Below are 26,289 nucleotides of genomic sequence, written 5' to 3'. Positions count from 1 at the left end.
ATCGTTACACCTCCGTGCAGTGGGCAGCTGGGAGGAGGTGCTCTTATTCTCCATGGACTTTACAGTGTCCCAAAACTTTTTGGAATTAGTGCTACAGGAATTAGTGCTAAATTTCTGTTTGAAAAAGCTAGCCTTAGCTTTCCTAACTGACTGTATATTGGTTCCTGACTTCCCTGAAAAGTTGCAAATCACAGGGGCTATTCGATGCTAATGCAGTATGCCACAGGATGTTTTTGTGCTGGTCAAGGGCAGTCAAGTCTGGAGTGAACCAAGGGCTATATCTTAGTTGTACATTTTTTGAATGGGGCATGCTTATTTAGGATGGTGAGGAAAGCACTTTTAAAGAACAACCAGGCATCCTCTACTGACGGGATGAGGTCAATATCCTTCCAGGATACCCGGGCCAGGTCGATTAGAAAGGCCTGCTCGCTGAAGTGTTTGACAGTGATGAGGGGTGGTCGTTTGACAGCGGACCCATTACGGACGCAGGCAATGAGGCAGTGATCACTGAGATCATGGTTGAAGACAGCAGAGGTGTATTTAGAGGGCAAGTTGGTCAGGATGATATCTATGAGGGTGCCCATGGTTACGAGTTTAGGGTTATACCTGGTAGGTTCCTTGATAATTTGTGTGAGATTGAGGGCATCTAGCTAAGATTGTAGGACGGCCGGGGTGTTAAGCATGTCCCAGTGTAGTTCACCTAACAGTATGAAATCTGAAGATAGATGGGGGGCAATCAATTCACATATGGTGTCCAGGGCACAGCTGGGGGCTGAGGGGGGTCTATAACAAGCGGCAACGTTGAGAGACTTATTTCTAGAAAAGTAGATTGGATTTTTTAAAGTAGAAGCTCGAATTGTTGGCACAGACCTGGATAGTATGACAGAACTCTGCAGGCTATCTCTGCAGTAGATTGCAACCCCACCCCCTTTGGCAGTTCTATCTTGTCGGAAAATGTTGTAGTTGGGGATGGAAACTTCTGAATTTTTGGTGGCCTTCTTAAACCAGGATTCAGACACGGCTAGGACATCAGGGTTGGCAGAGTGTGCTAAAGCAGTGAATAAAACAAACTTAGGGAGGAGGCTAATGATGTTAACATGCATGAAACCAAGGCTTTTACGGTTACAGAAGTCAACAAATGAGAGCGCCTTGGGAATGGGTGTGGTGCTGGGGGCTACAGCGCCTGGGTTAACCTCTACATTACCAGAGGAACAGAGGAGGAGTAGGTCGGCTAAAGGCTATAAGAACTGGTCGTCTACTGTAGTGCGTTGGGGACAGAGAATAAAAGGAGAAGATTTCTGGGCGTGGTAGAATAGATTCAGAGCATAATGTACAGACAAGGGTAAGGTAGGATGTGAGTACAGTGGAAGTAAACCTAGGCATTGGGTGACGATGAGAGCTGTTGCGTCTCTGGAGGCACCAGTTCAGCCAGGTGAGGTCTCCGCATGTGTGGAGGGTGCGACAAAAGAGCTATCTAAGGCATTTAGGGCGGGGCTGGGGGCGCTACAGTGAAATAAAACAATAATAACTAACCTAAACAGCAGTAGACAAGGCATATTGACATTAGGGAGTGGCATGTGTAGCCGAGTGATCATAGGGTCCAATGAGCAGCAATGGGTGAGTCAGGGAGCCGTTCGATAGTCGCTACTATGCTAGGCAAGCTGGAGCTAGCGGGCCGTGGCCAGCAGATGGGTCTTCGGTGACGTCACAATGGAAAAGCCTGTTGAAACCACCTCGGATGATTACGTCGGCAGACCAGTCGTGATGGATCGGTGGGGCTCCGTGTCGCCAATAAAGGGTACAGGCCAATTGGCATAAGAGGTATTGTAGCCCAAGAATTAGCTGGTAGACCTCTTCGGCTAGCCGGGAAATGGGCCTAGCTCGAGGCTAGCTCAAGGCTAACTGGTGTTTGCTTCGGGACAGAGGCAGGAGTAGCCATTTGGATTGCAGCTAGCTAGCTGTGATGATCCAGTGTAATGGTCCAGAGCTTGGAATCCGGAGATGTGGTAGAGAAAAAGCAGTCCGATATGCTCTGTGTTGATATCGCGCTGTGCAGACTGGCAGGTATTGACCGAGCTGAGGCTGGTTAACGGTGAAGACCGCTAGCACTGTCTAACTGACTTCTAGCTAGTAGCTAGTTAGCTGGCTAGCTTTTGATGGGGGTTCCGTTTCTAAAGTATAAAAATAGCAGATCCATACCACGTTGGGTGAGGCGGGTTGCAGGAGAGTATAATCAGTCTGTAGATGGAAAGTGAGATTAAAATATATCCGAAATATATACGGGGAAAAAACGAGGAAAACTATTATTTACACGGGACAAGACGCGACAAGACAAAACACACGTCCGACTGCTACGCCATCTTGGGAAAAAATTTGCATGTGTAGGGATGTGACGTCAATCAAATCAGATTTATTTATAAAGCCCTTCTTACATCAGCTGATGTCACAAAGTGCTGTACAGACACCCAGCCTAAAACCCCAAACAGCAAGCAATGCAGGTGTAGAAGCACGGTGGCTAGGAAAAACTAGCCAAAGAGTTGAATAGAATATGACTGAAGGAGTGGGATGTTTATTTTTCATGTGTCTATTTTTTAAATTTTGTATCATGTCGGTTTTTCCCCCTTTCCTACTATCGATATTTGTTCCATAGTTTACCATCCGTACAGTAGGTGGCGGCATGCATCTCTAACGATTTTTTTGCGGACCGCCATAATACCATAGAAGAAGAAGGTTATTTCGGTCGAGGAACGTCACCTGCATCTGTGAGGTATTCCGAAGCCAGGGAAGAGATGACCGGCCAGACGGAGGCTGATATACCTGGTAAGAAAACCTGACAAGTGTCTGTATCTCGCTTTTTTAAGCATATGGCTGTTATTTAGATAGTGTAGCACCAGTAATGTGTGGTGGTGACCATTCGCTAACCTGTTGCTATTTCTGGCTTGCAGCGACTTAAATAGGTAGCTGACAACTGCTTGGCATTAGGATTTACCTACTCCTGTAACGTTAGCCTAGTGAAATCAGGGTCATTTTAGTACAACCAAACCTTGTAGGCTATATTAGACCTGTTATATCCCCAAACCCCAATGAAATGTCATAGTTTCTCTCCTGTCTGAAGGTAGTTTTATTTTACCGTAACAGAAACAGGAGCAGTCTTCACCTTTGGGAAGAGCAAGTTTGCTGATAATGTGCCCAGTAAATTCTGGCTGAAGAATGACCATCCAGAGGAAATCTCATGTGGGGGGGATCACACTGCTGTCATAACAGGTACTCAATTTGTAGCCAACTCTCTCCCATGGGATTGGGTGACTTGGAGACGCTGTATAAAACCATAAATTATCTGTCTGTTGTTTATAAAATGACTGTAAGTTATTATAAATAGTTATTAACAGTTTATTGATGCTATATTGAACCTGTAATTAGTTATTGCAATGAACAAAAGGTTTTATACTTCAAGATGTGTAGTATATAGGCATTCAAATATAAATACATTTTTTAAACAAATGCATAAAAACAGTATAATTAAGAGTTTTATTAGCAGTTTATGAAAGTGTAATGCCTTTTCTCTTGTAGGCCATGGCAGGCTGTTCATGTTTGGAAGTAATACCTGGGGTCAGCTAGGACTGGGGTCAGAGATCAATGTCAACATCAACAAGCCCACCGCTGTGAAAGGTCAGTCAGTCCATCATGTACTAGGATTATGTTTGACTCATGTTTTGTCGAAGTTTTGCTACGTTTTGTAATGTTAAAACCTATGTTTTTTCCTTTAGCGTTCAAGTCTGAAAAAGTTAAGTTTGCGTCATGTGGGAGAGACCACACAATAGTGTGCACATGTAAGAGAACCATGTTATTTTACTCTGCATTACTTGAAAGGATGTTATGAATTAATATCTGCTGTTATCATTACTTATGAGTCTTTCTCCCATGGTTGTCAGGGAGTGGGCGTGTTTATGGTGCTGGCAGTAACCAGGAGGGGCAGCTTGGTTTGGGACACTGTGACGACACAAACACCTTCCACCTGCTTCATCCTTTCTCTGACCATGCACCAATCAAAATGCTTGCTGCTGGCTGCAACACCTCAGCTGCCCTGACTGGTAAGGATGATGACAGATGGGTTGTTTACTGGCATCATCAGTGTAGAACAGTCCTATCTATCTGTCTGTCTGTCTGTCCGTCCATCCGTCCGTGTTTTCTCTGTCTGTATGTGTCTTCCTTGTCAGTCTGTGTGTGTTTCTGATCTTTCACATGCCGTCTGTGTGCTGTGTTGTTAGAGGACGGCAGGCTGTTCATGTGGGGTGATAACTCTGTGGGCCAGATCGGTCTGGGCACAGAGAGCTACGCCTCAGAGCCCAGAGATGTGATGGTGGGACAGCCAGTGGCCTGGGTGTCTTGTGGATACCACCACTCAGCGTTTGTCACAGGTAATACACTCACACGTGCAGGGTTATTTTATATTGGGATCTTAACCTTATGCATACCACATCCTGTTGTTATATAATAACGCGGCTGGGTTATTGTTGTTTGTTTGGGCTTGTTCCAGTGGATGGGGACCTCTACACCTTTGGGGAGAGTGGGAGTGGAAGGCTGGGTGTATTCCCAGACCAGCTAGCCAATCACAGAGTCCCTCAGCGGGTGGAAAGCATCCAGGACCCGGTCATCCAAGTGTCCTGTGGAGGGGAGCACACAGTGGCACTCACAAGTAAATACCTCTGTGAAATACTATTACTATTAACCTTTTCACATGTGAGTTCCAAATATCTCTAACGGTCGCCCCAGTGTGAGTTGTTTTATGCGGGTGATGTCAGAATGCATCACTGTTCCAAAATATGATTGTTACGCAATAGGACAGTTAACCCATGCTGCCCTCAAACCAAGGCACACTGCCTGCTAATTATCTATAGGCTATGATTTGAGGTCTGTTCCGTCTCCTCATTAATTCACATAAGAATTAGCCCATTTCACTGTTGCGGACAATTTATGTTTTAGGCTTTACTGAGCCGGACAAACTTCTCTCTCCGACAAGAGCCCAAGCACTTCCCCAGTGTTTCCCCCAGGTCAAGTAGGCATCTCTAGTCAGAACAGATCTTGCATAAACTTTTCCCCCTGGCAAATTTTCTGACTGGCGCCCACATTGCATTCCTTGTTTTCCTTACAAATAATAACTTTGGACATGTGTGCATTTCTATCAAAGTAAGTGCCTTATTTTCTGTATATTGTGTTGACATTTCTACTGTAACATACCGTATGTATGTATGTAGCATAATGTATTTACTGTTTTATTCATATATTTCCAAGTTCTGGTGTCAAATCATGCATTCTGATTCTTGCCTCGATTGTAATGGACACATATGATGTATGTAAAATACTTTTTTGAAGGTTGTACTGATTATGATGAGCTAATGCTAAGCTATTTTCCAGCTATGTGTGGCGCCATGTTTGTTGACACCATACAATGCATTCTCATTGTCACATAAAGATGTCAGACCAAATATGCTATAAAAAACAAGGTGAAGGGATAGTTCACTCGACTGACTTATGGTCCTTCCAAGACAACTGGGAACTCTGAATGATACGAGGTCAAATCATGATGTCAATGATCTTCCGGTCGGACAGAGGGCAGAGTTCCTGAGTTGGAATTCTGAGGTGGATGACAGTTCAAAAATATTTTTCCCAGTCCGAGCTCGTTTTTTCCCCGAGTTCCCAGTTGTCTTGAACGCAATGAAGGTGGAAGTCAGAGATTTACAGTTGTTTGAACATCAGATTGTAACTATGGCATCGCAGGGTTGCCAACTTAGACCTTTCCAGGGGTTTTATTTTTATTTAGCGTATCATCTTCTCCTGTGTTTGCCACCCATTTATTGATAAATCCCCCCATCGTAGTAATATTTCCTGCATGATATCCCCCCACGATACCGTCCCCCATTTCTTCCGCCCATAGACTTGAAAACTCCCCACAAATTAAATGAACCCCCCCCCCCCCACAAACACCCCTAAAATGGTTCCATCCCTGTTTAGCTTTCGCACTATGGTTAGGCTAGGCAGTAGGTTTGTATTTGGGGTAATGATCTGTGAGATGATAACATTTTATTTGCTTTGTGATTTGTCAAAAACGGTAAATTAATGTGCTATGGTTATTGTATACACTGTAAAAAGTACATCAAAGATTTGTAATATGCTGAAAAGTTCATATTTTTCAGGCATTGTGTCTTATAGTGAATGGCATTCTGGGATTAGGGAGTTTTCACTTGTCAAGCATAAATAAATCTGGCTGCCAGCATAAAGAATTTAGCTGCTGTTAGTTTAGCTCACACGCATCTCTTTTCTAAACAATATTAAATTTCTCCCTTGTGCTCACCAGATATGTGGTATATTGTAAACAAGTTTAGTCGTTAGGTCGCTAACTTATGTTAAGTTTTTTGTCAGCACAACCTGTTATTTAGACTGGTTTATGGAATGAGTTTGGATGTGTTCTGTGTGATGTTTAGATGCTGAAGTTTGCATTTATCTTTTACAATAAAAGGTGAAATTGAGGAATTAAGTTGTGAAGACCTTTATTTCTCATCAGTACAAAACATTGTTTAGATGCTTTTCAGACAACAATGCTGTTTACACATGTTTGTTGCGTCATACGTTCTGTTGCTACTGTTCCAATCACATATTTGCAAAGGTACGCTGCAGGGACCACTCAACAATGATCACAAATATGTGATCGTACGTGTCAAAGGGTTAATACTAACTAAAGTTACAGTACTGTTAATGAAATAAAATAGTCTGTCTACTGTTCCTAGCTGGTAACTGTCTCATCTTCTTCTACACCTCTCTCTCTTCCTCTCCATGTTCCAGAGGACAATGTGTACGCGTTTGGGCGGGGGCAGCATGGGCAGCTAGGCCATGGGACCTTCCTGTTCGAGGTACCTTTGCCAAAAGCACTGGACCACTTCCGGAATGGCAGAGTCAGTCACGTAACCTGTGGAGAGAACCACACTGCAGTGATCACAGGCAATCTTCTATACTATTCTACTAGTATACAATGTTGAATGGATGTTATTCAGAAATTTAAAGCCTGAGCATTTTTCAATTGAGACCTCATTTCTGTCACTCCAGACAGTGGGATTCTGTACACCTTTGGAGACGGTCGCCAGGGTAAACTAGGACTGGGGGAAGAGAACTTCACCAACCAGTTCAGACCAACACTGTGCCCACGCTTCCTCAAATACAGTGTCCAGTCAGTAAGTCAAGTAGTGTCTGTGTGTGTCTGTGTCTATGTTCGTGCACCTGCTAATACTGTATGTGTGTTCAGGTGGCATGTGGCGGCTCTCACATGCTGGTGCTGGCTATGCCCAGACTCCCAGAGGTTGAGGAAGTGGTGATAGAGGAGGATGATGTTACAGAGAGCATTCTGGAGTCTCTGGAGACCTACACCGAGCTGCTCCTGATGGACCCCTCCTTCCTGATGCCCAACCCACAGACCACACCTCTGTGGACCCTGTCTGCTAGGGCCCGCCGCAGGGAGAGGGTGAGTACTGCCAAAACATCTGACAGTTCCAGAAAGGAGATCTGAAATGTTGATTACAAAGGGTGACAGAGTTGTGGTGTTTGGTTTACTTCACTTAAAACCAGTGTTGTATTACATTGCTGCACCTCAGTAATGGTCATGTGTAGTAGCCGACTTTATGTGAACCGTTCTAAGTAACTACTCTTTAATAATATTATTATGGTCTGAGGGAGCAATTTAGCCCTTATGTAGCCATTATTTAGTAGATGTATCTACTTTTCTGTGTTGTGTGTTTCAGGAGAGTTCTCCAGAGCAGTTTGGCCAGATGTTCCGTAACCTTCCGCCTCTGATGTCCGGCTTCCTCAACGCCTCCCTGCCCCTGTCCAGAAATATCCGCATCTCCAGATCACCATCTGAAGACCCCTGCATCTCCTCACTGTCCTCCAATCCCTCCTCAAACGACCCCCCCAGCCCCTCTCTGTCCCTTAAATCCAGATCCAAAACCCCATTAACACCGTCACCCAAGTTCATATTCCCAGACCCTCCTAGCCCTTCACTCTCCTCCAAGTTCTTCCCTAAGAAGAGACCCAGCCCATCAAAATCACCCAAATATGCATCTAAAGAACGCCTCACCCACTCACAGTCCTTTAAATCCACACATAAACTCATCCCCACCCCCTCAATGTCCCCTAAACCCTCCTCTGTAAAGCCCACAGATGACAACCAATCCCCCAAAACGCTGTCTGAGGGTCCCACCACACCACAGACAGGTAGCTGAATCCTACAATGCTGTCTTTCCTTTTCACCGCAATACAGTGCCTTCGGAAAGTATTCAGACCCCTTGAATACTTTTGTCTTAGATTTTATTTTATTTTTATCCATTCAAGAATAAGGCTTTAACGTAATAAAATGTGGAAAAAGTCAAGTGGTCTGAATAAGGCACTGTATACAGGCATAACTGCAGCCCATATTCTATGACCTATCCAGACCTGGGTTCAAATACATGGATTTGAGTATCTGGTATTTAAAATACTTTTTCTGTGTATTTGTGTATTTTCAAATACAGCCCAAAACAATCACTCATAAAACTTAAATTAATTGCAGTCTCAAATAGCCACCTGTCCCTTTTAATAGCCAGGCAACTGCACACATTTCAGCAAATAATGCCTAATTCAAATAAATACAAGGCATATGTGAATTTTTTTATGAGGTAACCATGAATTACCATGACATTTACAAGGTTTAATATTTTGAATTTGGTAAATAAAATAATTCAGTGATGACTTGAAAAAATTATGGCAATCATCCGTTTTTTATCGCCAGTAAGAAACTGCTAGCCAATGGCTACTAACAGCTGAAAGCTGCTAACTAACTGGCAGGCACAAAAACCATCAACAATCTAGGGAGTACAGACCCCCAGAAATTGGCTGATCACATTCTAGTGGAGAAAGTAAAAACTGCCAAAAATGCACAGTCAAGAGGAGAATAATTATTCTGTCAATGAAAAGTTTTTATTTTTCGAATAGAGACATACCAAGACAAAACGTGACACAACGTGTAAATGATAACACATTAGTGCAGGAAATGAAGACATTTATTAAAATGCTGGAAGTGAATGCTGGAATTCAACAATTAACAATGCAAATGAGCAAAAGCTGTGTTAATTATGGAAGTAGACGCCTGGCTCAAACAGAAGCCTGTCTCTAATAAAAACCTGTTGTGATCAGTGATTTAAGCAAATAAATGTCTGGGCTATTAATTTAAGTTTTACAGACTTTTATTTGAGTATTTTAATGGTTATTTGTAAGAACCAAATAGTCTGCCAAATTGTATTTGACAGTATGTTCAAATACTTATTTCAAATACTATTTTCAAATGCCTGGGTTAAATGCATTGGAATGTATTTTAGTCGGTGTATTTTAGTTTTTCAAATACTTTCCAAGTGTATTTCCAAATGCATTATATTATTTTTTAAATAAAATACAGTACCAGTCAAAAGTTTGCGCTCAACAGTGCATCCCACTTGTAAAGCCATCCGAAACGGTGCATCCCACTTGTAAAGCCATCCGAAACGGTGCATCCCACTTGTAAAGCCATCCGAAACGGTGCATCCCACTTGTAAAGCCATCCGAAACGGTGCATCCCACTTGTAAAGCCATCCGAAACGGTGCATCCCACTTGTAAAGCCATCCGAAACGGTGCATCCCACTTGTAAAGCCATCTGAAACGGTGCATCCCACTTGTAAAGCCATTCGAAACGGTGCATCCCACTTGTAAAGCCATCCGAAACGGTGCATCACACTTGTAAAGCCATTTTTAAGACTAAACTTTATTGGCTAGCCTATCCTTCCTCCTAGACTTTAATTGTTGCTTTTATATATTTGATTGTTGATTTTATTTATATATATATATATATATATATATATATACACTGCTCAAAAAAATAAAGGGAACACTTAAACAACACAATGTTACTCCAAGTCAATCACACTTCTGTGAAATCAAACTGTCCACTTAGGAAGCAACACTGATTGACAATAAATTTCACATGCTGTTGTGCAAATGGAATAGACAAAAGGTGGAAATTATAGGCAATTAGCAAGACACCCCCAATAAAGGAGTGGTTCTGCAGGTGGCCTGCTGGAGGTCATTTTGCAGGGCTCTGGCAGTGCACCGCCTTGCACAAAGGTGGAGGTAGCGGTCCTGCTGCTGGGTTGTTGCCCTCCTACGGCCTCCTCCACGTCTCCTGATGTACTGGCCTGTCTCCTGGTAGCGCCTCCATGCTCTGGACACTACGCAGACAGACACAGCAAACCTTTTTGCCACAGCTCGCATTGATGTGCCATCCTGGATGAACTGCACTACCTGAGCCACTTGTGTGGGTTGTAGACTCCGTCTCATGCTACCACTAGAGTGAAAGGACCGCCAGCATTCAAAAGTGACCAAAACATCAGCCAGGAAGCATAGGAACTGAGAAGTGGTCTGTGGTCACCACCTGCAGAATCACTCCTTTTTTGGGGGTGTCTTGCTAATTGCCTATCATTTCCACCTTTTGTCTATTCCATTTGCACAACAGCATGTAAAATGTATTGTCAATCAGTGTTGCTTCCTAAGTGGACAGTTTGATTTCACAGAAGTGTGATTGACTTGGAGTTACATTGTGTTGTTTAAGTGTTCCCTTTATTTTTTTGAGCAGTGTATATACACACACACACACACACACACACACACACACACACACACACACACACACACACACACACACACACACACACACACACTACCATTTAAAACTTTGGTGTCACTTAGAAATGTCCTTGTTTTCCATGAAATATAGTCAAGATGTTGACAAGGTTATAAATAATGATTGTTAATTGAAATCGTCAAATAATCCTCAATTTGCAGCAATTACAGCCTTGCAGACCCTTGGCATTCTAGTTGTCAATTTTTTGAGGTAATCTGAAGAGATTTCACCCCATGCTTCCTGAAGCACCTCCCACAAGTTAGATTGGCTTGATGGGCACTTCTTACGTACATACGGTCAAGCTGCTCCCACAACAGCTCAATAGAGTTTAGATCCGGTGACTGTAATGGCCACTCCATTATAGACAGAATACCAGCTGACTGCTTCTTCCCTAAATAGTTATTGCATAGTTAGGAGCTGTGCTTTGGGTCATTGTCCTGTTGTAGGAGGAAATTGGCTCCAATTAAGCTCCGTCCACAGGGTATGGCTTGGTGTTGCAAAATGTAGTGATAGTCTTCCTTCTTCAAAATCCCTTTTACTCTGTACAAATCTCCCACTTTACTGCCACCAAAGTATCTCCTGCTTGACAGATGGCGTCAAGCACTCCTCCAGCATATTTTAATTTTTTCTGCATCTCACAAATGTTTTTCTTTGTGATCCGACACCTCAAACTTAGATTTGTCTGTCCATAACACTTTTTTCCAATATTTTTCTGTCCAGTGTCTGTGTTATTTTGCCCATCTTAATCTTTTCTTTAAATTGGCCAGTCAGAGATAGGGCTTTTTCTTTGCAAATCGGCCTAGAAGGCCAGCATCCCGGAGTCGCCTCTTCACTGTTGACCTTGAGACTGGTGTTTTGCGGGTACTATTTAATGAAGCTGCCAGTTATGGGCTTGTGAGGTGTCTGTTTCTCAAACTAGACACTCTAATGTACTTGTCCTCTTGCTCAGTTGTGCACCGGGGCCTCCCACTCCTCTTTCTATTCTGTTTAGAGCCAGTTTGCGCTGTTCTGTGAAGGGAGTAGCACAAAGCATTGTATGTTGTTTCTTGTCAATTTCTCGCATGGAATAGCCTTCCTTTCTCAGGACAAGAATAGACTGATGAGTTTCACAAGAAAGAATTTGTTTCTGGCCTTTTTGAGCCTGTAATCAAACTCACAAATGCTGATGCTCCAGATACGCAACTAGATACGCAACAGATACGCAAAAAACAAGGACATTTCTTAGTGACCCCAAACCTTTTAACGGTAGTATATATATACAGTTGAAGTCGGAAGTTTACATACACTTAGGTTAGAGTCATTAAAACTAGTTTTTCAACCACTCACAAATGTCTTGTTAACAAACTATAGTTTTGGCAAGTCGGTTAGGAATTCTACTTTGTGCATGACACAAGTACTTTTTACAACAATTGTTTACAGTCAGATTATTTCATTTATAATTCACTGTATCACAATTCCAGTGGGTCAGAAGTTTACATCCACTAAGTTGACTGTGCCTTTAAACAGCATGACAAAATGATGTCATGGCTTTACAAGCTTCTGATGGGCTAATTGACATCATTTGAGTCAATTGGAGGTGTACCTGTGGATGTATTTCAAGGCCTACCTTCAAACTCAGTGCCTCTTTGCTCGACATCATGGGAAAATCTAAAGAAATCAGCCAAGACCTCGGAAAAAAATTGTAGTCCTCCACAAGTCTGGTTCATCCTTGGGAGCTATTTCCAAACGCCTGAAGGTACCACGTTCATCTGTACAAACAATAGTACACAAGTATAAACACCATGGGACCACGCAGCTGTCATACGGCTCAGGAAGGAGACGCGTTCTGTCTCCTAGAGATGAATGTACTTGGGTGCAAAAAGTGCAAATCAATCCCAGGACAACAGCAAAGGACCTTGTGAAGCTGCTGAAGGAAACAGCTACAAAAGTATCTATATCCACAGTAAAACGAGTCCTATATCGACATAACCTGAAAGGCCGCTCAGCAAGGAAGAAGCCACTGCTCCAAAACCGCCATAAAAAAGCCCGACTACGGTTTGCAACTACACATGGGGACGTAGATTGTACTTTTTGGAGAATTGTCCTCTGGTCTGATGAAACAAAAATAGAACTGTTTGGCCATAATGACCATCGTTATGTTTGGAGGAAAAAAGGGGGGGGCTTGCAAGCCGAAGAACACCATCCCAACCGTGAAGCACGGGGGTGGCAGCATCATGTTGTGGGGGTGCTTTGCTGCAGGAGGGACTGATGCACTTCACAAAATATATGGCTTTATAAGCAAGGAAAATGATGTGGGTATATTGAAGCAACATCTCTAGACGTCAGTCAGGAACTTTAAGCTTGGTTGCAAATGGGTCTTCCAAATGGACAATGACCCCAAGCATACTTCCAAATTTGTGGCAAAATGTCTTAAGGACAACAAAGTCAAGGTATTGTAGTGGCCATCACAAAGCCCTGACAACAAAGTCAAGGTATTGTAGTGGCCATCACAAAGCCCTGACCTCAATTCTATAGAAAATGTGCGGACAGGACTGAAAAAGCGTGTGCCAGCAAGGAGGCCTACAAACCTGACTCAGTTACACCAGCTCTGTCAGGAGGAATGGGCCAAAATTCACACAACTTATTGTGGGAAGCTTCTGAAAGGTTACCCAAAATGTTTGACCTAAGATAAACACTTTAAAAGCAATGCTACTAAATATTAATTGAGTGTATGTAAACTTCTGACCCAAATGGGAATGTGATGAAAGAAATAAAAGCTGAAATAAATCATTCTCTCTACTATTATTCTGACATTTCACATTCTTAAAATAAAGTGGTGATCCTAACTGACTTAAGACAGGGAATTTTTACTAGGATTAAATATCAGGAATTGTGAAAAACTGAGTTTAAATGTATTTGGCTAAGGTGTATGTAAACTTCCGACTTCAACTGTGTATATATATATATATGCAGAAAAACCCTTGAATAAGTAGGTGTGCCCAAACTTTTGACTGGTACTGTATATATAAGTTTGGACACACCTACTTTGGACTGGTACTGTATATATGTATATACAGTGGGGAGAACAAGTATTTGATACACTGCCGATTTTGCAGGTTTTCCTACCTACAAAGCATGTAGAGGTCTGTAATTTTTATCATAGCTACACTTCAACTGTGAGAGACGGAATCTAAAACAAAAATCCAGAAAATCACATTGTATGATTTTTAAGTAATTAATTTGCATTTTATTGCATGACATAAGTATTTGATCACCTACCAACCAGTAAGAATTCCAGCTCTCACAGACCTGTTAGTTTTTCTTTAAGAAGCCCTCCTGTTCTCCACTCATTACCTGTATTAACTGCACCTGTTTGAACTCGTTACCTGTATAAAAGACACCTGTCCACACACTCAATCAAACAGACTCCAACCTCTCCACAATGGCCAAGACCAGAGAGCTGTATAAGAACATCAGGGATAAAATTGTAGCCCTGCACAAGGCTGGGATGGGCTACAGGACAATAGGCAAGCAGCTTGGTGAGAAGGCAACAACTGTTGGCACAATTATTAGAAAATGGAAGAAGTTCAAGATGACGGTCAATCACCCTCAGTCTGGGGCTCCATGCAAGATCTCACCTCGTGGGGCATCAATGATCATGAGGAAGGTGAGGGATCAGCCCAGAACTACACGGCAGGACCTGGTCAATGACCTGAAGAGAGCTGGGACCACAGTCTCAAAGAAAACCATTAGTAACACACTACGCCGTCATGGATTAAAATCCTGCAGCGAACGCAAGGTCCCCCTGCTCAAGCCAGCGCATGTCCAGGCCCGTCTGAAGTTTGCCAATGACCATCTGGATGATCCAGAGGAGGAATAGGAGAAGGTCATGTGGTCTGATGAGACAAAAATATAGCTTTTTGGTCTAAACTCCACTCGCCGTGTTTGGAGGAAGAAGAAGGATGAGTACAACCCCAAGAACACCATCCCAACCGTGAAGCATGGAGGTGGAAACATCATTCTTTGGGGATACTTTTCTGCAAAGGGGACAGGACGACTGCACCGTATTGAGGGGAGGATGGATGGGGCCATGTATCGCGAGATCTTGGCCAACAACCTCCTTCCCTCAGTAAGAGCATTGAAGATGGGTCGTGGCTGGGTCTTCCAGCATGACAACGACCCGAAACACAGCCAGGGCAACTAAGGAGTGGCTCAGTAAGAAGCATCTCAAGGTCCTGGAGTGGCCTAGCCAGTCTCCAGACCTGAACCCAATAGAAAATCTTTGGAGGGAGCTGAACGTCCGTATTGCCCAGCGACAGCCCCGAAACCTGAAGGATCTGGAGAAGGTCTGTATGGAGGAGTGGGCCAAAATCCCTGCTGCAGTGTGTGCAAACCTGAAGTGCTGCTTTTCTGATGTATCAAATAATTATGTCATGCAATAAAATGCAAATTAATTACTTAAAGATCATACAATGTGATTTTCTGGATTTTTGTTTTTCTCTCACAGTTGAAGTGTACCTATGATTAAAAATTACAGACCTCTACATGCTTTGTAAGTAGGAAAACCTGCAAAATCGGCAGTGTATCAAATACTTGTTCTCCCCACTGTATATATATTATGTGTATGTATATGTATGTATACAATACCAGTCAACAGTTTGGACACACCTACTCATTCAAGGGTTATTCTTTATTTTTACTATTTTGTACATTGTAGAATAATAGTGAAGACATCAAAACTTTGAAATAACACATATGGAATATATGTAGAAACCAAAAAAGTGTTAAACAAATCAAAATGTGTTTTACATTTTAGATTCTTCAAAGTAGCACCCCTTTGCCTTGATGACAGCTTTGCACACTCTTGGCATTCTCTCAACCAGCTTCATGAGGAATGCTTTTCCAACTGTCTTGAAGGAGTTGCCACATTACCTGAGCACTTTTTGTCTGCTTTTCCTTCACTCTGCGGTCCAACTCATCCCAAACCATCTCAATTGGGTTGAAGTCAGGTGATTATGGAGGCCAGGTCATCTGATGCAGCACTCCATTACTCTCCTTCTTGGTCAAATGGCCCTTATCCAGCCTGGAGGTATGTTTTTGGGTCATTGTCCTGTTGAAAAACAAATGATAGTCCCACTAAGTGCAAACCAGATGGGATGGCGTATCGCTGCAGAAATGCTGTGGTAGCCATGCTGGTTAAATGTGCCTTGAATTCTAAATAAATCACATACAGTGTCACCAGCGAAACACCATCACACCTCCTCCTCCATGCTTCACTGTGGGAACCACACATGCAGACATCCTAGCGTTCACATACTCTGCGTCTCACAAAGACACGGTGGTGGGAACCAAAAATCAAAAATTTGGACTCATCACACCAAAGGACAGATTTCCACCAGTCTAATGTCCATTGCTCGTGTTTCTTTGCCCAAGCAAGTCTCTTCTTATTATTGGTGTCCTTTAGTAGTGGATTCTTTGCAGCAATTTGACCATGACGGCCTGATTCACGCAGTCTCCTCTGAATAGTTTATGTCTAGAGTTTGTGTCTGTTACTTGAACTTTGTGAAGCATTTATTTGGGCTGCAATCTGAGATGCAGTTAACTCTAATGAACTTATCCTTTGTAGCAGAGAAAACTCTGGGTCTTCCTTTCCTGTGGCGGTCCTCATGAGAGCCAATTTCATCATAGCGCTTGATTGTTTTTGCGACTGCACTTGTAAAAACTTTCAATGTTTTTGACATTTTCCGAATTGACTGACCTTCATGTCTTAAGATCGGTGTCCCTAGACCGGAACGGTTGTTGTTAACATGCACTAATGTGACTAGAATGACGTTGTAAATAGCAGCCAACTTTCCAGGACATACAGTAGACATGTCTTATATTGGCAGAAAGCTTAAATTCTTGTTAATCTAACTGCGCTGTCCAATTTACAGTAGCTATTACAGTGAAAACGTACACAACAACAAAACGCTTTTATCATGGCAACTGGTTTGATATATTCACCTCAGAAGGTAAATAATGTACTTACATTCAGTAATCCTGCACTGATTTGTCATCCTGTCTTAAAGTTATGATGGACTGTTGTTTCTCTTTGCGTATTTGAGCTGTTCTTGCCATAATATAGACTTGGTCTTTTACCAAATAGGGATATCTTCTGTATACTACCCCTAACTTGTCACAACACAACTGATTGGATCAAACACATTGAGAAGGAATGGAATTCCACAAATGAACTTTTAACAAGGCACACCTGTTAATTGAAATTCATTCCAGGTGACTACCTCCTGAACCTGGTTTAGAGAATGCCAAGAGTGTGCAAAGCTGTCATCAAGGCAAAGGGTGGCTACTTTGAAGAATCTAAAATATATTTTGATTTGTTTAACACTTTTTTGTTACTACATGATTCCATCTGTGTTATTTGATAGTTTTGATGTATTCACTATTATTCTACAATGTAGAACATAGTAAACATAAAGAAAAAAACATTGAGTAGGTGTGTCTAAACTTTTGACTGGTACTGTATATCTGAATACTTACATTGAATGTATGTGAAAGTAATTGAGATTTTTGAAATAGTATTTGAACCCAAGTCTGGACCTATCCCAGTGCAGCCATGTTCTCAGTATCTGTATTTACAGACAGGACCAAGGACACTGTGACAGAAGCAACTGACAGCCGGATGCTCATTGAGAATTTGGAGAAGAACATGGATGTCATGGAAGAAGAGGACAATAAAGACATGTTGCCAGACCTGGTGAGTACAGTGGTTTTATTATAGAATATTAACATTTGTAGCATGTGTTATGTGTAGGTAGGTATGTGGTCTTGCTTTCTTCTGAGGTACAGTATGTGGGTTCCATGTCTTTGGCCTGGGATCATAATGGTCTCTGTTCCCCTCTACGTTTGTTTGGGTTTTCTGTTCTCCTTTACTTTCGTCTGGGCCCTGTGTGCTCCAAGGCAGGAAACAGTGTTTGCAGGCAGTCTTTGAGTATTCCAGGAAAATGTGCATAGCTCAGCGCACTCTGGTGTGTGTGTGTGTGTGTGTGTGTGTGTGTGTGTGTGTGTGTGTGTGTGTGTGTGTGTGTGTGTGTGTGTGTGTGTGTGTGTGTGTGTGTGTGTGTGTGTGTGTGTGTGTGTGTGTGTGTGAGATAGGGGGGCATTTCCATTTGGTGGAACACTGGGGGGGAAACCCAAAACCGTTCATTTTAATTGTACTTGGTTTGGGATCTCTCCATCTGTTTCTGTATCTGTCTCACGCTCATTTGCTTTTCCAAGAAAATATGTCATAAATCTCCTCAAGGCAGCTTCAGTGCTACAGATGGCTCCTGCCAATAAACAAATGTGTTTGAGCTTAACCCATGTCCCTGCCACCATCCCTCCCATCAACATACACACACAGAGAACAAGTATACACATACACACACACATACAGCACCTCCTTGTGTGTAGCTAATACATAGTGTTGACGTGGCTGGGATGACGACACACTTCACGTCCATGTTTCCATGACTCCTGCTGAGGGAGACTGTGAGGGAGTCTCCTGTGTTCAGATGAGAAACGTATTTAGCTACACACAGCCAAACACTGCCACAGAAGCGGGATGCTTTTAGTGATACAAGCACAATGTTTTTACCAACAATATCTTCATCACAGTCTTCATCAGACCATGCTTGTTGCAGCACACAATGACATCCAGCACTGTGAACAACAGACGTGGAGGAGAGAGAGCAGCTAGAGAAACACATGATATTGGGAAGACCAGGCTTTTCTTTTCGTTGTGCTTCCTCTCCCATGCGTCTGAGGTCCTTTTTTACACAGAGCCGTTACAGTGTCTTGTGTGCTATGAGCCTGTGTGTATACTGTACAGGTTTTATCTAGTCCATGAGAGCCTCTGAGGTGTAGTATATGAGAAGTTATGAGATAGAGGAGTTTGGCACACGTTGATGAAGGTGCATATGTTAATGAATTGTATGGAAAATCTTCTAATAAAGATTGGCTTGGCAATGAGCACCCTCTCATTATCTTAGATTATCATTTATTTCCAGCAGAGATGGGGGAAAAAAATAGAGGGATTGAATCGCCATGCGTCTTAGTTCTTCCTACCGGCCTTTATGTGGTTTGTAGGCTCATGCTTGCCTGCAGGAAAGCTGATTACACACACTTTGTTTACATTCCTGATGGAAAGAAGATTATAGCTTTTGTGTTGTAACCCTTTATAGTGGTTTCATTGTAAGAACTTCTATGTAAGTATTGCCGTATCTCTATATAGTTCAATGAGATGTTGAGTTTGGTTGTGAGACTTGTGTCCCGTTCTCTTTGAGGCAGGCATTACCATCAGGAGGCGATTTTGGCGATGAGACTGGGACTACATCTGCAGAACAGAAGGATAAGGTATGTTATTGTATTTACTGGAAGGGAGAGGAAATAAGGACTGCCATCTACAAGTCTTTCTCCTTTTGTCCTTTATTACACTCTACATTTAGCTACTTTATTCTGCTTTACACTTTAATGTCTCCTCTTTATGTTTCAAATCCTTCTCTCTATTTCTCTACTCTTTGAATATTCTTATTTTTGCAAAACCTTATCCTGTTTTCATCTAATTCTTCCTTTGCTCTCTTACTTTTATTTCTCTTTACAACTTTCTCTGTCTTCCTCTGTCTTTCTCTTTCTGTCTCCTTCACTCTTTCTCTATCTCTCCAGGGACATAAAAAGGGTCGGGCTCTGAGGAGAGCTGTTAAGGAGGCAGAAATGGAGGTTGAACAAGCCCTGGTCAACAGGAAGCCGCAGCTACTTTCCCATAAGGCCCTTCCCACCGAGCTTCTGAGAGGCTCCAGCTTGAGTTCGTTAAAGGCAGAGGGCACACCCCCAAAGAGCCCCAAATGCTTAATGAACCCTCAGACACCAGCCAGCGGCAAGGAAAACATTGCTTTGACAGCGGAAAAGGCTGGCATCAAAGTGAACACCAGTAAACTGACGGGTAGTAATCTGCAGAGCACAGGTAAAGCAGGGTCTAAGCCAATTTCACCAGCAAAGAAACAAAGCAAGTCATCCGTATCGAAACCTAGCACTCCTGAACACAGCCAGATCCAGATATCTGTGTCTAAACCCAGCACTCCAAAACATGGTCAAAACAAACTGTCTGAATCTAAACCCAGCACTCCAAAACATGGTCAAAGTAAGCTGTCTGAGGTGAATAAAGGTACAGGGATTAAAGGTAAAGGCCCTGTAAAAGTTCAAGGTAAGGAGGTTGAGGCGTCCAAAGACAATAAATCAAAAATTGCAGAGGAAGATACTAAAACAATTGAAGTTCAAAATAAACCACTTCAAGAGATCATGTCCCCTCCAGTCAAAGTTAAAGGTAAACCTGTGGAAAAGGAAACAACTCCAAATAAGGTTATTGCTGAAACCACTCCTTTGAAAGTAAAGAGCATTACCAAGAAGATTGTAGATGATAACAAACCTTCTGAAGGTAAAGGCACTCAAATAAAGGGAAAAAAGAAGGCAAAAGAGGTGAATGAAGAGAAGATGGAAGAGTCTATTACTTTCAACGAGTCAGGGACAACAGTGGGGAACAAAATGGCAGTTAAAGATAAAGGCAAAGCCAAAGAAAAAGAAAGTGCACCCACCAAAACAAAAAATGTGCCCAAACGTAAAGATGTTGAAGCGAAACTAACTGAGTTAGAGGGAGCCCCAGTGAAACTGAAAAGCAAGCCGACAGAGGTTTCCAGCCATGCAGTCTTAGTAGAATCTACCTCAAAGGCCAAATCACCAGTCACATCACTCTCATTATCAGATGCACTACCTCAAAATGCTGGAGATAAGAAGTCAACAAAGTCACTGGTTGTCTGTCAGGTCAGGGATAGAGTGGAGGTCACAGGGGAAGATGCCTTTGATGAATCCCAGGAGGGGAAGCCTAGCTGGGGAGGATTTCTCAGCGATGCAGCCTCTCTCCTTCCAGATGTGGGGATGGCGGGGGCAGCCATGGGGGTCCTGAGTGAGGCGGTGACGAGCGTGAGGGGGATTCAGTCGGAGAGTGACACAGACACTTCTATCCCTCCTCGGCGGTCCAGCCGGGTAGAGCGGTTCACCAAACAGAGCGCCATCACCCAGCCTTCCTCCACATCACCCTCTTCTTCAACATCAGATCCAAGCACAGCTGAGCAAAGCAAGAGGACCAACGCCCGCATCAGCACCCTCTGGAATTCTGATCAGGAAGTGGGGAGCAGGAGTTTTGAGAAGGACCCAGAAACCACAGAGGCTGCTAGCGAGAGGTCAGAAGGTCAGGCCAAGGTCGATTATGATGAGAACTCTAGTAGTCAAAGTTCGGGAGCTGAGGATGATGAAGATAAAGAGTCCACAAAGAGACATGGAGATGGGACAGAAATGGAGAGCACCCAACAAGAGGAAAAAGAGGATGACAGAAATGTTAAGGGTCTGGAAGATAACAGTGAAGACAGTGATACTGTGGCTAGCGGAGAGGGAGAGGTGGGTAGAGAAGAAAAGAGTGAAGACAGCGAGGGCGCGGAAGAGGAAAAGAGTGAAGAGAGCGAGGGCGCGGAGGCAGAAGAAAAGAGTGAAGAGAGCGAGGGCGCGGGCGCGGTAGCAGAAGAAAAGAGTGAAGAGAGCGAGGGCGCGGAGGCAGAAGAAAAGAGTGAAGACAGCGAGGGCGCAGAGGCAGAAGAAAAGAGTGAAGAGGACGTGGAGGCGGAAGAAGAAGAAAAGAGTAATAGTGTGGGGACAGGAGAGGGGGGGGAGGAAGACGAGAGGTGTGAGAGTGAGGGGACAGGAGAGTGGGAACAGGGAGAGGAGAAGAGTGATAGTGATGCGACAATAAAGGGGGAGGAGGAAGAAGAGAAAAGTGATGAGGGTGCAGTACAGGGGGAGGAGAAAGAAGAGAAGAGTGATAGTGAGGGGACAAGTGATGGGGAGGAGAGCAAAGAGAGTGATTCTGAGGCAAGCCTAGAGGAGGAGGGTGAGGAGACGAGTGCACAGAGAGAGGGGGAAGGAGAAGAAGGCGAAAGTGGTTCTGGGACAAGTGGAGAGGAGGAGGAGAAGAGTGAAGAAGAGTCCAGTGATAAAGAGAGTTGGGATGAAAAAAAAGAGGAAGAGGAGGAGAGCAATTCGAGTGAGTATGAAAAGGAGGAGAGTGGTGATGAATCAGGAAATGAGGCTGAGAGCAAGAGTGAGGGATCAGCAGAAGAGAAAGAAGATAAACAAGCAGAAAAAGCAGAAAGTAAAGCCACTGAGTCAGCAGAGGAGGAAGGAGAGACACAAGAAGAGGAAGAGAGTGGAGCAGAGGAGGAAGGAGAGAACCAAGAAGACGAAGAGAGTGTAGCAGAGGAGGAAGGAGAGAACCAAGAAGATGAAGAGAGTGGAGCAGAGGAGGAAGGAGAGAACCAAGAAGAGGAAGAGAGTGGAGCAGAGGTGGAAGGAGAGAACCAAGAATACGAAGAGAGTGGAGCAGAGGAGGAAGGAGAGAACCAAGAAGACGAAGAGAGTGGAGCAGAGGAGGAAGGAGAGAACCAAGAAGAGGAAGAGAGTGGAGCAGAGGAGGAAGGAGAGAACCAAGAAGATGAAGAGAGTGGAGCAGAGGAGGAAGGAGAGAACCAAGAAGAGGAAGAGAGTGGAGCAGAGGAGGAAGGAGAGAACCAAGAAGAGGAAGAGAGTGGAGCAGAGGAAGGAGAGAACCAAGAAGATGAAGAGAGTGGAGCAGAGGAGGAAGGAGAGGGAGAGGATAAGGAAGGTAGTGAAAGTAAAGAAAATGAGGAGGAGGGGGAGGAGGAGGCAGGCGTAAGTGAGGAGGAGGGGGAGGAGGAAGAAGAAGAGTATGAGGGAAAGGATGAAGAAAGTGGAGAAGATGAGGATGATGCAGGAGAGGAGGAAGCAGTTGAGGGTGAGGAAGAAGAGGGTGAAAAGAAAGATGAAGAAGATGAGAACAACGAAGTTGAAGAGGGTGAGGAGGGACGAGAAGATGATGAGAAAGAAGCCAGGGGAGAGGAAGAGGTTGAAGGTGGAAAAGGTGAGGAAGAGGAGGAAGAAGAAGAAGAGGGAGACAAAGAAGCAGAGGGAGAAAATGAAGGAGAGGAAGGGGAAGACGGAGAGGAGGAAGAAGAAAGACTGCAAGGAGAGTGGGAGGAGGAAGAAGAAGAGGAAATTAAGGATAGAGAAGATCAGGGAGAAGGAAAGGATGAGGATATGAAAGAAAGAGAAGAGAATAATGAGGATGAGAGTGAAAAGGAGGGGGATGGTGAAAAACAGGAAAAGGAGAAAGAGGAAAGAGGAGTGCATGAAGAGAGAGATGAGGAAGCAAATAAACAAAAAGAGGAAAGGGAGTGGCAAGAGGAGGAAGACGAGAAGGAAGAAGAGGAAGTGAAGGGAAAAAACGGGGAGGGGGAGGAGAATGGGGGAGGTAAAAAAGAAGGGAAAGAAAATAAGACAAGTGATGGGGAGGTAGAACAAGAGGAAGAAGAGGGCGCATGTGAACAGAAAGGGGAGATGGATGAGGAGGAAACGGGAGCGGGAGAGGAGGAAGGGGAAGGAGAAGAAGAGGAAGAGGATGAAGAAAAGGAGGAGAAAGATAGTAAAGGAGAGGAAGAGGAGGGAGAGGAAGAAGAAGAAGAGGGGGAGGAAGAAGAAGAGGGGGAGGAAGAAGAAGAAGAGAGAAAATCACAGAAAGGGATAAAGAAAGGGTCACAGAGCGTACCACCTAAAGCAGCTCCCCCCAGCAGGAAAGGGAAGGAAGAGCCCCCAATGGAGAAACCCAAACCACCGGCCCGCACCAAGCAGAGGACCACAGGGGGAAAACAGGCCAATGGAACCCAAGAATCCCAACAGTTCTGGAACAATGTCTTACCCCAGTACCTGGAGCTGAAGTGAAATATACTGGACATCAATGGTTTCCAATTTTATTTGGGTCACCCATAACCTGACTGTTAATAACGGCTGGAATGGGTCTGGACCTCAGAAAACTAAGCCAGGTGCTCAATATACAGCACGACCCTACGTAAACTCCTTGAATTTAATCAATATCTGCATACAATTTACACAATATGCCCACTTTACTGTAAGGTACTGAACTGAGTGTACTCATGCACTATACTGTACTGAATTGTAATATACAGATATTTGTATTAAATAAAGAGAAATTGAGAACTTCACAGGACTGTCAGGAGCAAAGACTGTTTTTCTAGTATATATAGTAGACATAGTTAAAACTTCTACTTCCTCCCAATCCCGGGTCCTGGAGCACCCCCACCAGTAAAAAAGCTGACTAGCATAGCCTAGCATAGCGTCACAAGTAAATAGTACCATCTAAATATCATTAAATCACAAGTCCAAGACACCAGATGACAGATACACATCTTGTGAATCCAGGCATCATTTCTGATTTTTAAAATGTTTTACAGGGAAGACACAATATGTAAATCTATTAGCTAACCACGATAGCAAAGGACAACTTTTTTTGTCCACCATTTTTTTCCTGCATAGGTAGCTATCACAATTTCGACCAAATAAAGATATAAATATCCACTAACCAAGAAACAACTTCCTCAGATGACAGTCTGATAACATATTTATTGTATAGCACATGTTTTGTTAGAAAAATGTGCATATTTCAGGTATAAATCATAGTTTACCATTGCAGCCACCATCACAACTCTCACCAAAGCAACTAGAATAACTAGAGACCATCGTGTATTACCTAATTACTCATCATAAAACATTTCTTAAAAATACACAGCGTCCAGCAAATGAAAGACACAGATCTTGTGAATCCAGCCAATATTTCAGATTTTCTAAGTGTTTTACAGCGATAACACAATATAGCGTTATACTAGCTTACCACAATAGCAAACATCACAACAGCATTGATTCAAGCCAAAAATAGCGATAACGTATAAACCACCAAAATATATTAATTTTTTCACTAACCTTCTCAGAATTCTTCAGATGACAGTCCTATAACATCATATTACACAATGCATATAGAGTTTGTTCGAAAATTTGCATATTTAGTGGCACAAATCGTGGTTATACAATGAGAAAAGTTGCCAAGCTGCCCAGAAAATGTCGGGAGAAATCTTTGGAGAGGCACCTATTCTAATCAGTAACTAATCCAAAACTTGACTAAAAAATACAGGTTGGACAGCAAATGAAAGACAAATTAGTTCTTAATGCAATCGCTGTGTTACATTTTTTAAATTAACGTTACTTCAACATACAGCGTGCACTAAAGCGAGACCGCACTGAAATTCATGGCGGAATTATTATTTGACATTTGTCAACATAAATACGGATTAACAACATAAAGATTGCTTACTATTTGCCGAGCTTCCATCAGAATCTTGGGCAGGGTGTCCTTTCTCCAGAACAATCGTCTTTTGGTTGAAAGATGTCCTCTTCTCCTGTAGAAATAGCAGCTAATGCTAACCCTCCACCTGAGAGGTGTCCAACTCGTGATAGCGTGTGACAAAGAAACCCCAGAAAATCGCAATAAACTGATATAAACTGCTATAAGTCGGTTTAAATTAACTACCTTATGAAGTTTTTAAGACAAAAATCAAATTAAATCAGAGCCGGAGATACAGAACTGCTAAAACGAAAGCTTTTCAAGACGCCATTGTGATGTCCCTCTTGCGCCAAGCGCCCCGTTAAAAAGAACGGTACTTCCGTTCCATGAGCCTTTATAGTGTCCCAGATTGTGCAATCCAGTCCATTCAAATTCTCACCGCTTACTGACATCTAGAGGAAGGCGTATGCAGTGCATGTAGCCCCATAGCTTGCATAGGGACTTATAAACTGACTCTAGAACAGGGACCTCGATTTCAGAAATCTCACTTCCTGACAGGAAATGTGCTGCAGAATGAGTTCTGTTTCACTCAGAGAAATAATTCAAATGGTTTTAGAAACTAGAGAGTGTTTTCTATCCAATAGTAATAATAATATGCATATTTTGTACGAGCAAGAATTGAGTACGAGGCAGTTTAATTTGGGAACGTAAATATTACAAAGTCCCAACAGCACCCCCTATTGAGAAAAGGTTTTAAAGATGATTGTTCTGTCTATACCTAGGTGATAGGGTATCATTAACCCCTAGAGTTCAGTATACTGTAATTATAGATGAATGTACTATGACTGTCTGGAAGGGCACTTGGAGCTTCTGGAATCTAAAACATGCATTTCTGCAGTACATGTAGGAGAAACAAACACGTGCACAGTCACGTGCACACACATGCAGTTTTTTGTGTTTCAGCCTAGTTCAGTCTGGTTTAGTGTTATTGTTATTATAGATCCTGAGAGGCTACTGCACAGAAGCTCTGTTTGACTCACACTTCCCTCTCCTGTTTCCTGTGAAGACAAGAGGCACCTTAACACCTTCATGTGGAGACTCGCCCCTAAAGAGACCAGAGAGGAGAACTGGCAGGCAGGCAGCCTAAGCTGTGTGTGAGTGTGAGAGCGCGTGAGCATGTGTGTGTGTGTGTGTGTGTGTGGTGGTGGAGAGTCTTTCATCAGCTGCATACTTTCTCTCACCACTCATGTGCTCATGTCTGTGTGAGATCTCTTTCTGTGTGTG

At 43.1% G+C, this 26,289-nt stretch overlaps 1 protein-coding gene across 1 annotated transcript; it reads left to right on the top strand.

Annotated features, from left to right (window-relative positions):
• Positions 1 to 2,713: 2,713 nt before the first annotated feature.
• LOC129816797 (titin homolog) lies at positions 2,714 to 23,872 on the top strand. The gene is made up of 14 exons (XM_055871694.1): positions 2,714 to 2,820; positions 3,139 to 3,264; positions 3,571 to 3,669; positions 3,768 to 3,830; positions 3,933 to 4,091; positions 4,269 to 4,418; positions 4,538 to 4,696; positions 6,841 to 6,996; positions 7,102 to 7,226; positions 7,298 to 7,513; positions 7,791 to 8,262; positions 17,354 to 17,469; positions 19,041 to 19,106; positions 19,416 to 23,872. The coding sequence occupies exons 1-14, from the start codon at positions 2,790 to 2,792 to the stop codon at positions 23,589 to 23,591; spliced, it is 6,114 nt and encodes a 2,037-aa protein (XP_055727669.1). The 5' UTR covers positions 2,714 to 2,789; the 3' UTR covers positions 23,592 to 23,872.
• Positions 23,873 to 26,289: the final 2,417 nt, after the last annotated feature.

The sequence above is a fragment of the Salvelinus fontinalis genome, chromosome 19 (assembly GCF_029448725.1).
Source record: "Salvelinus fontinalis isolate EN_2023a chromosome 19, ASM2944872v1, whole genome shotgun sequence".
NCBI classification, from domain to species: domain Eukaryota; kingdom Metazoa; phylum Chordata; class Actinopteri; order Salmoniformes; family Salmonidae; genus Salvelinus; species Salvelinus fontinalis.
Note: the sequence above shows the minus strand (reverse complement) of the source record. Positions and strands in the feature narration are given on the sequence as shown.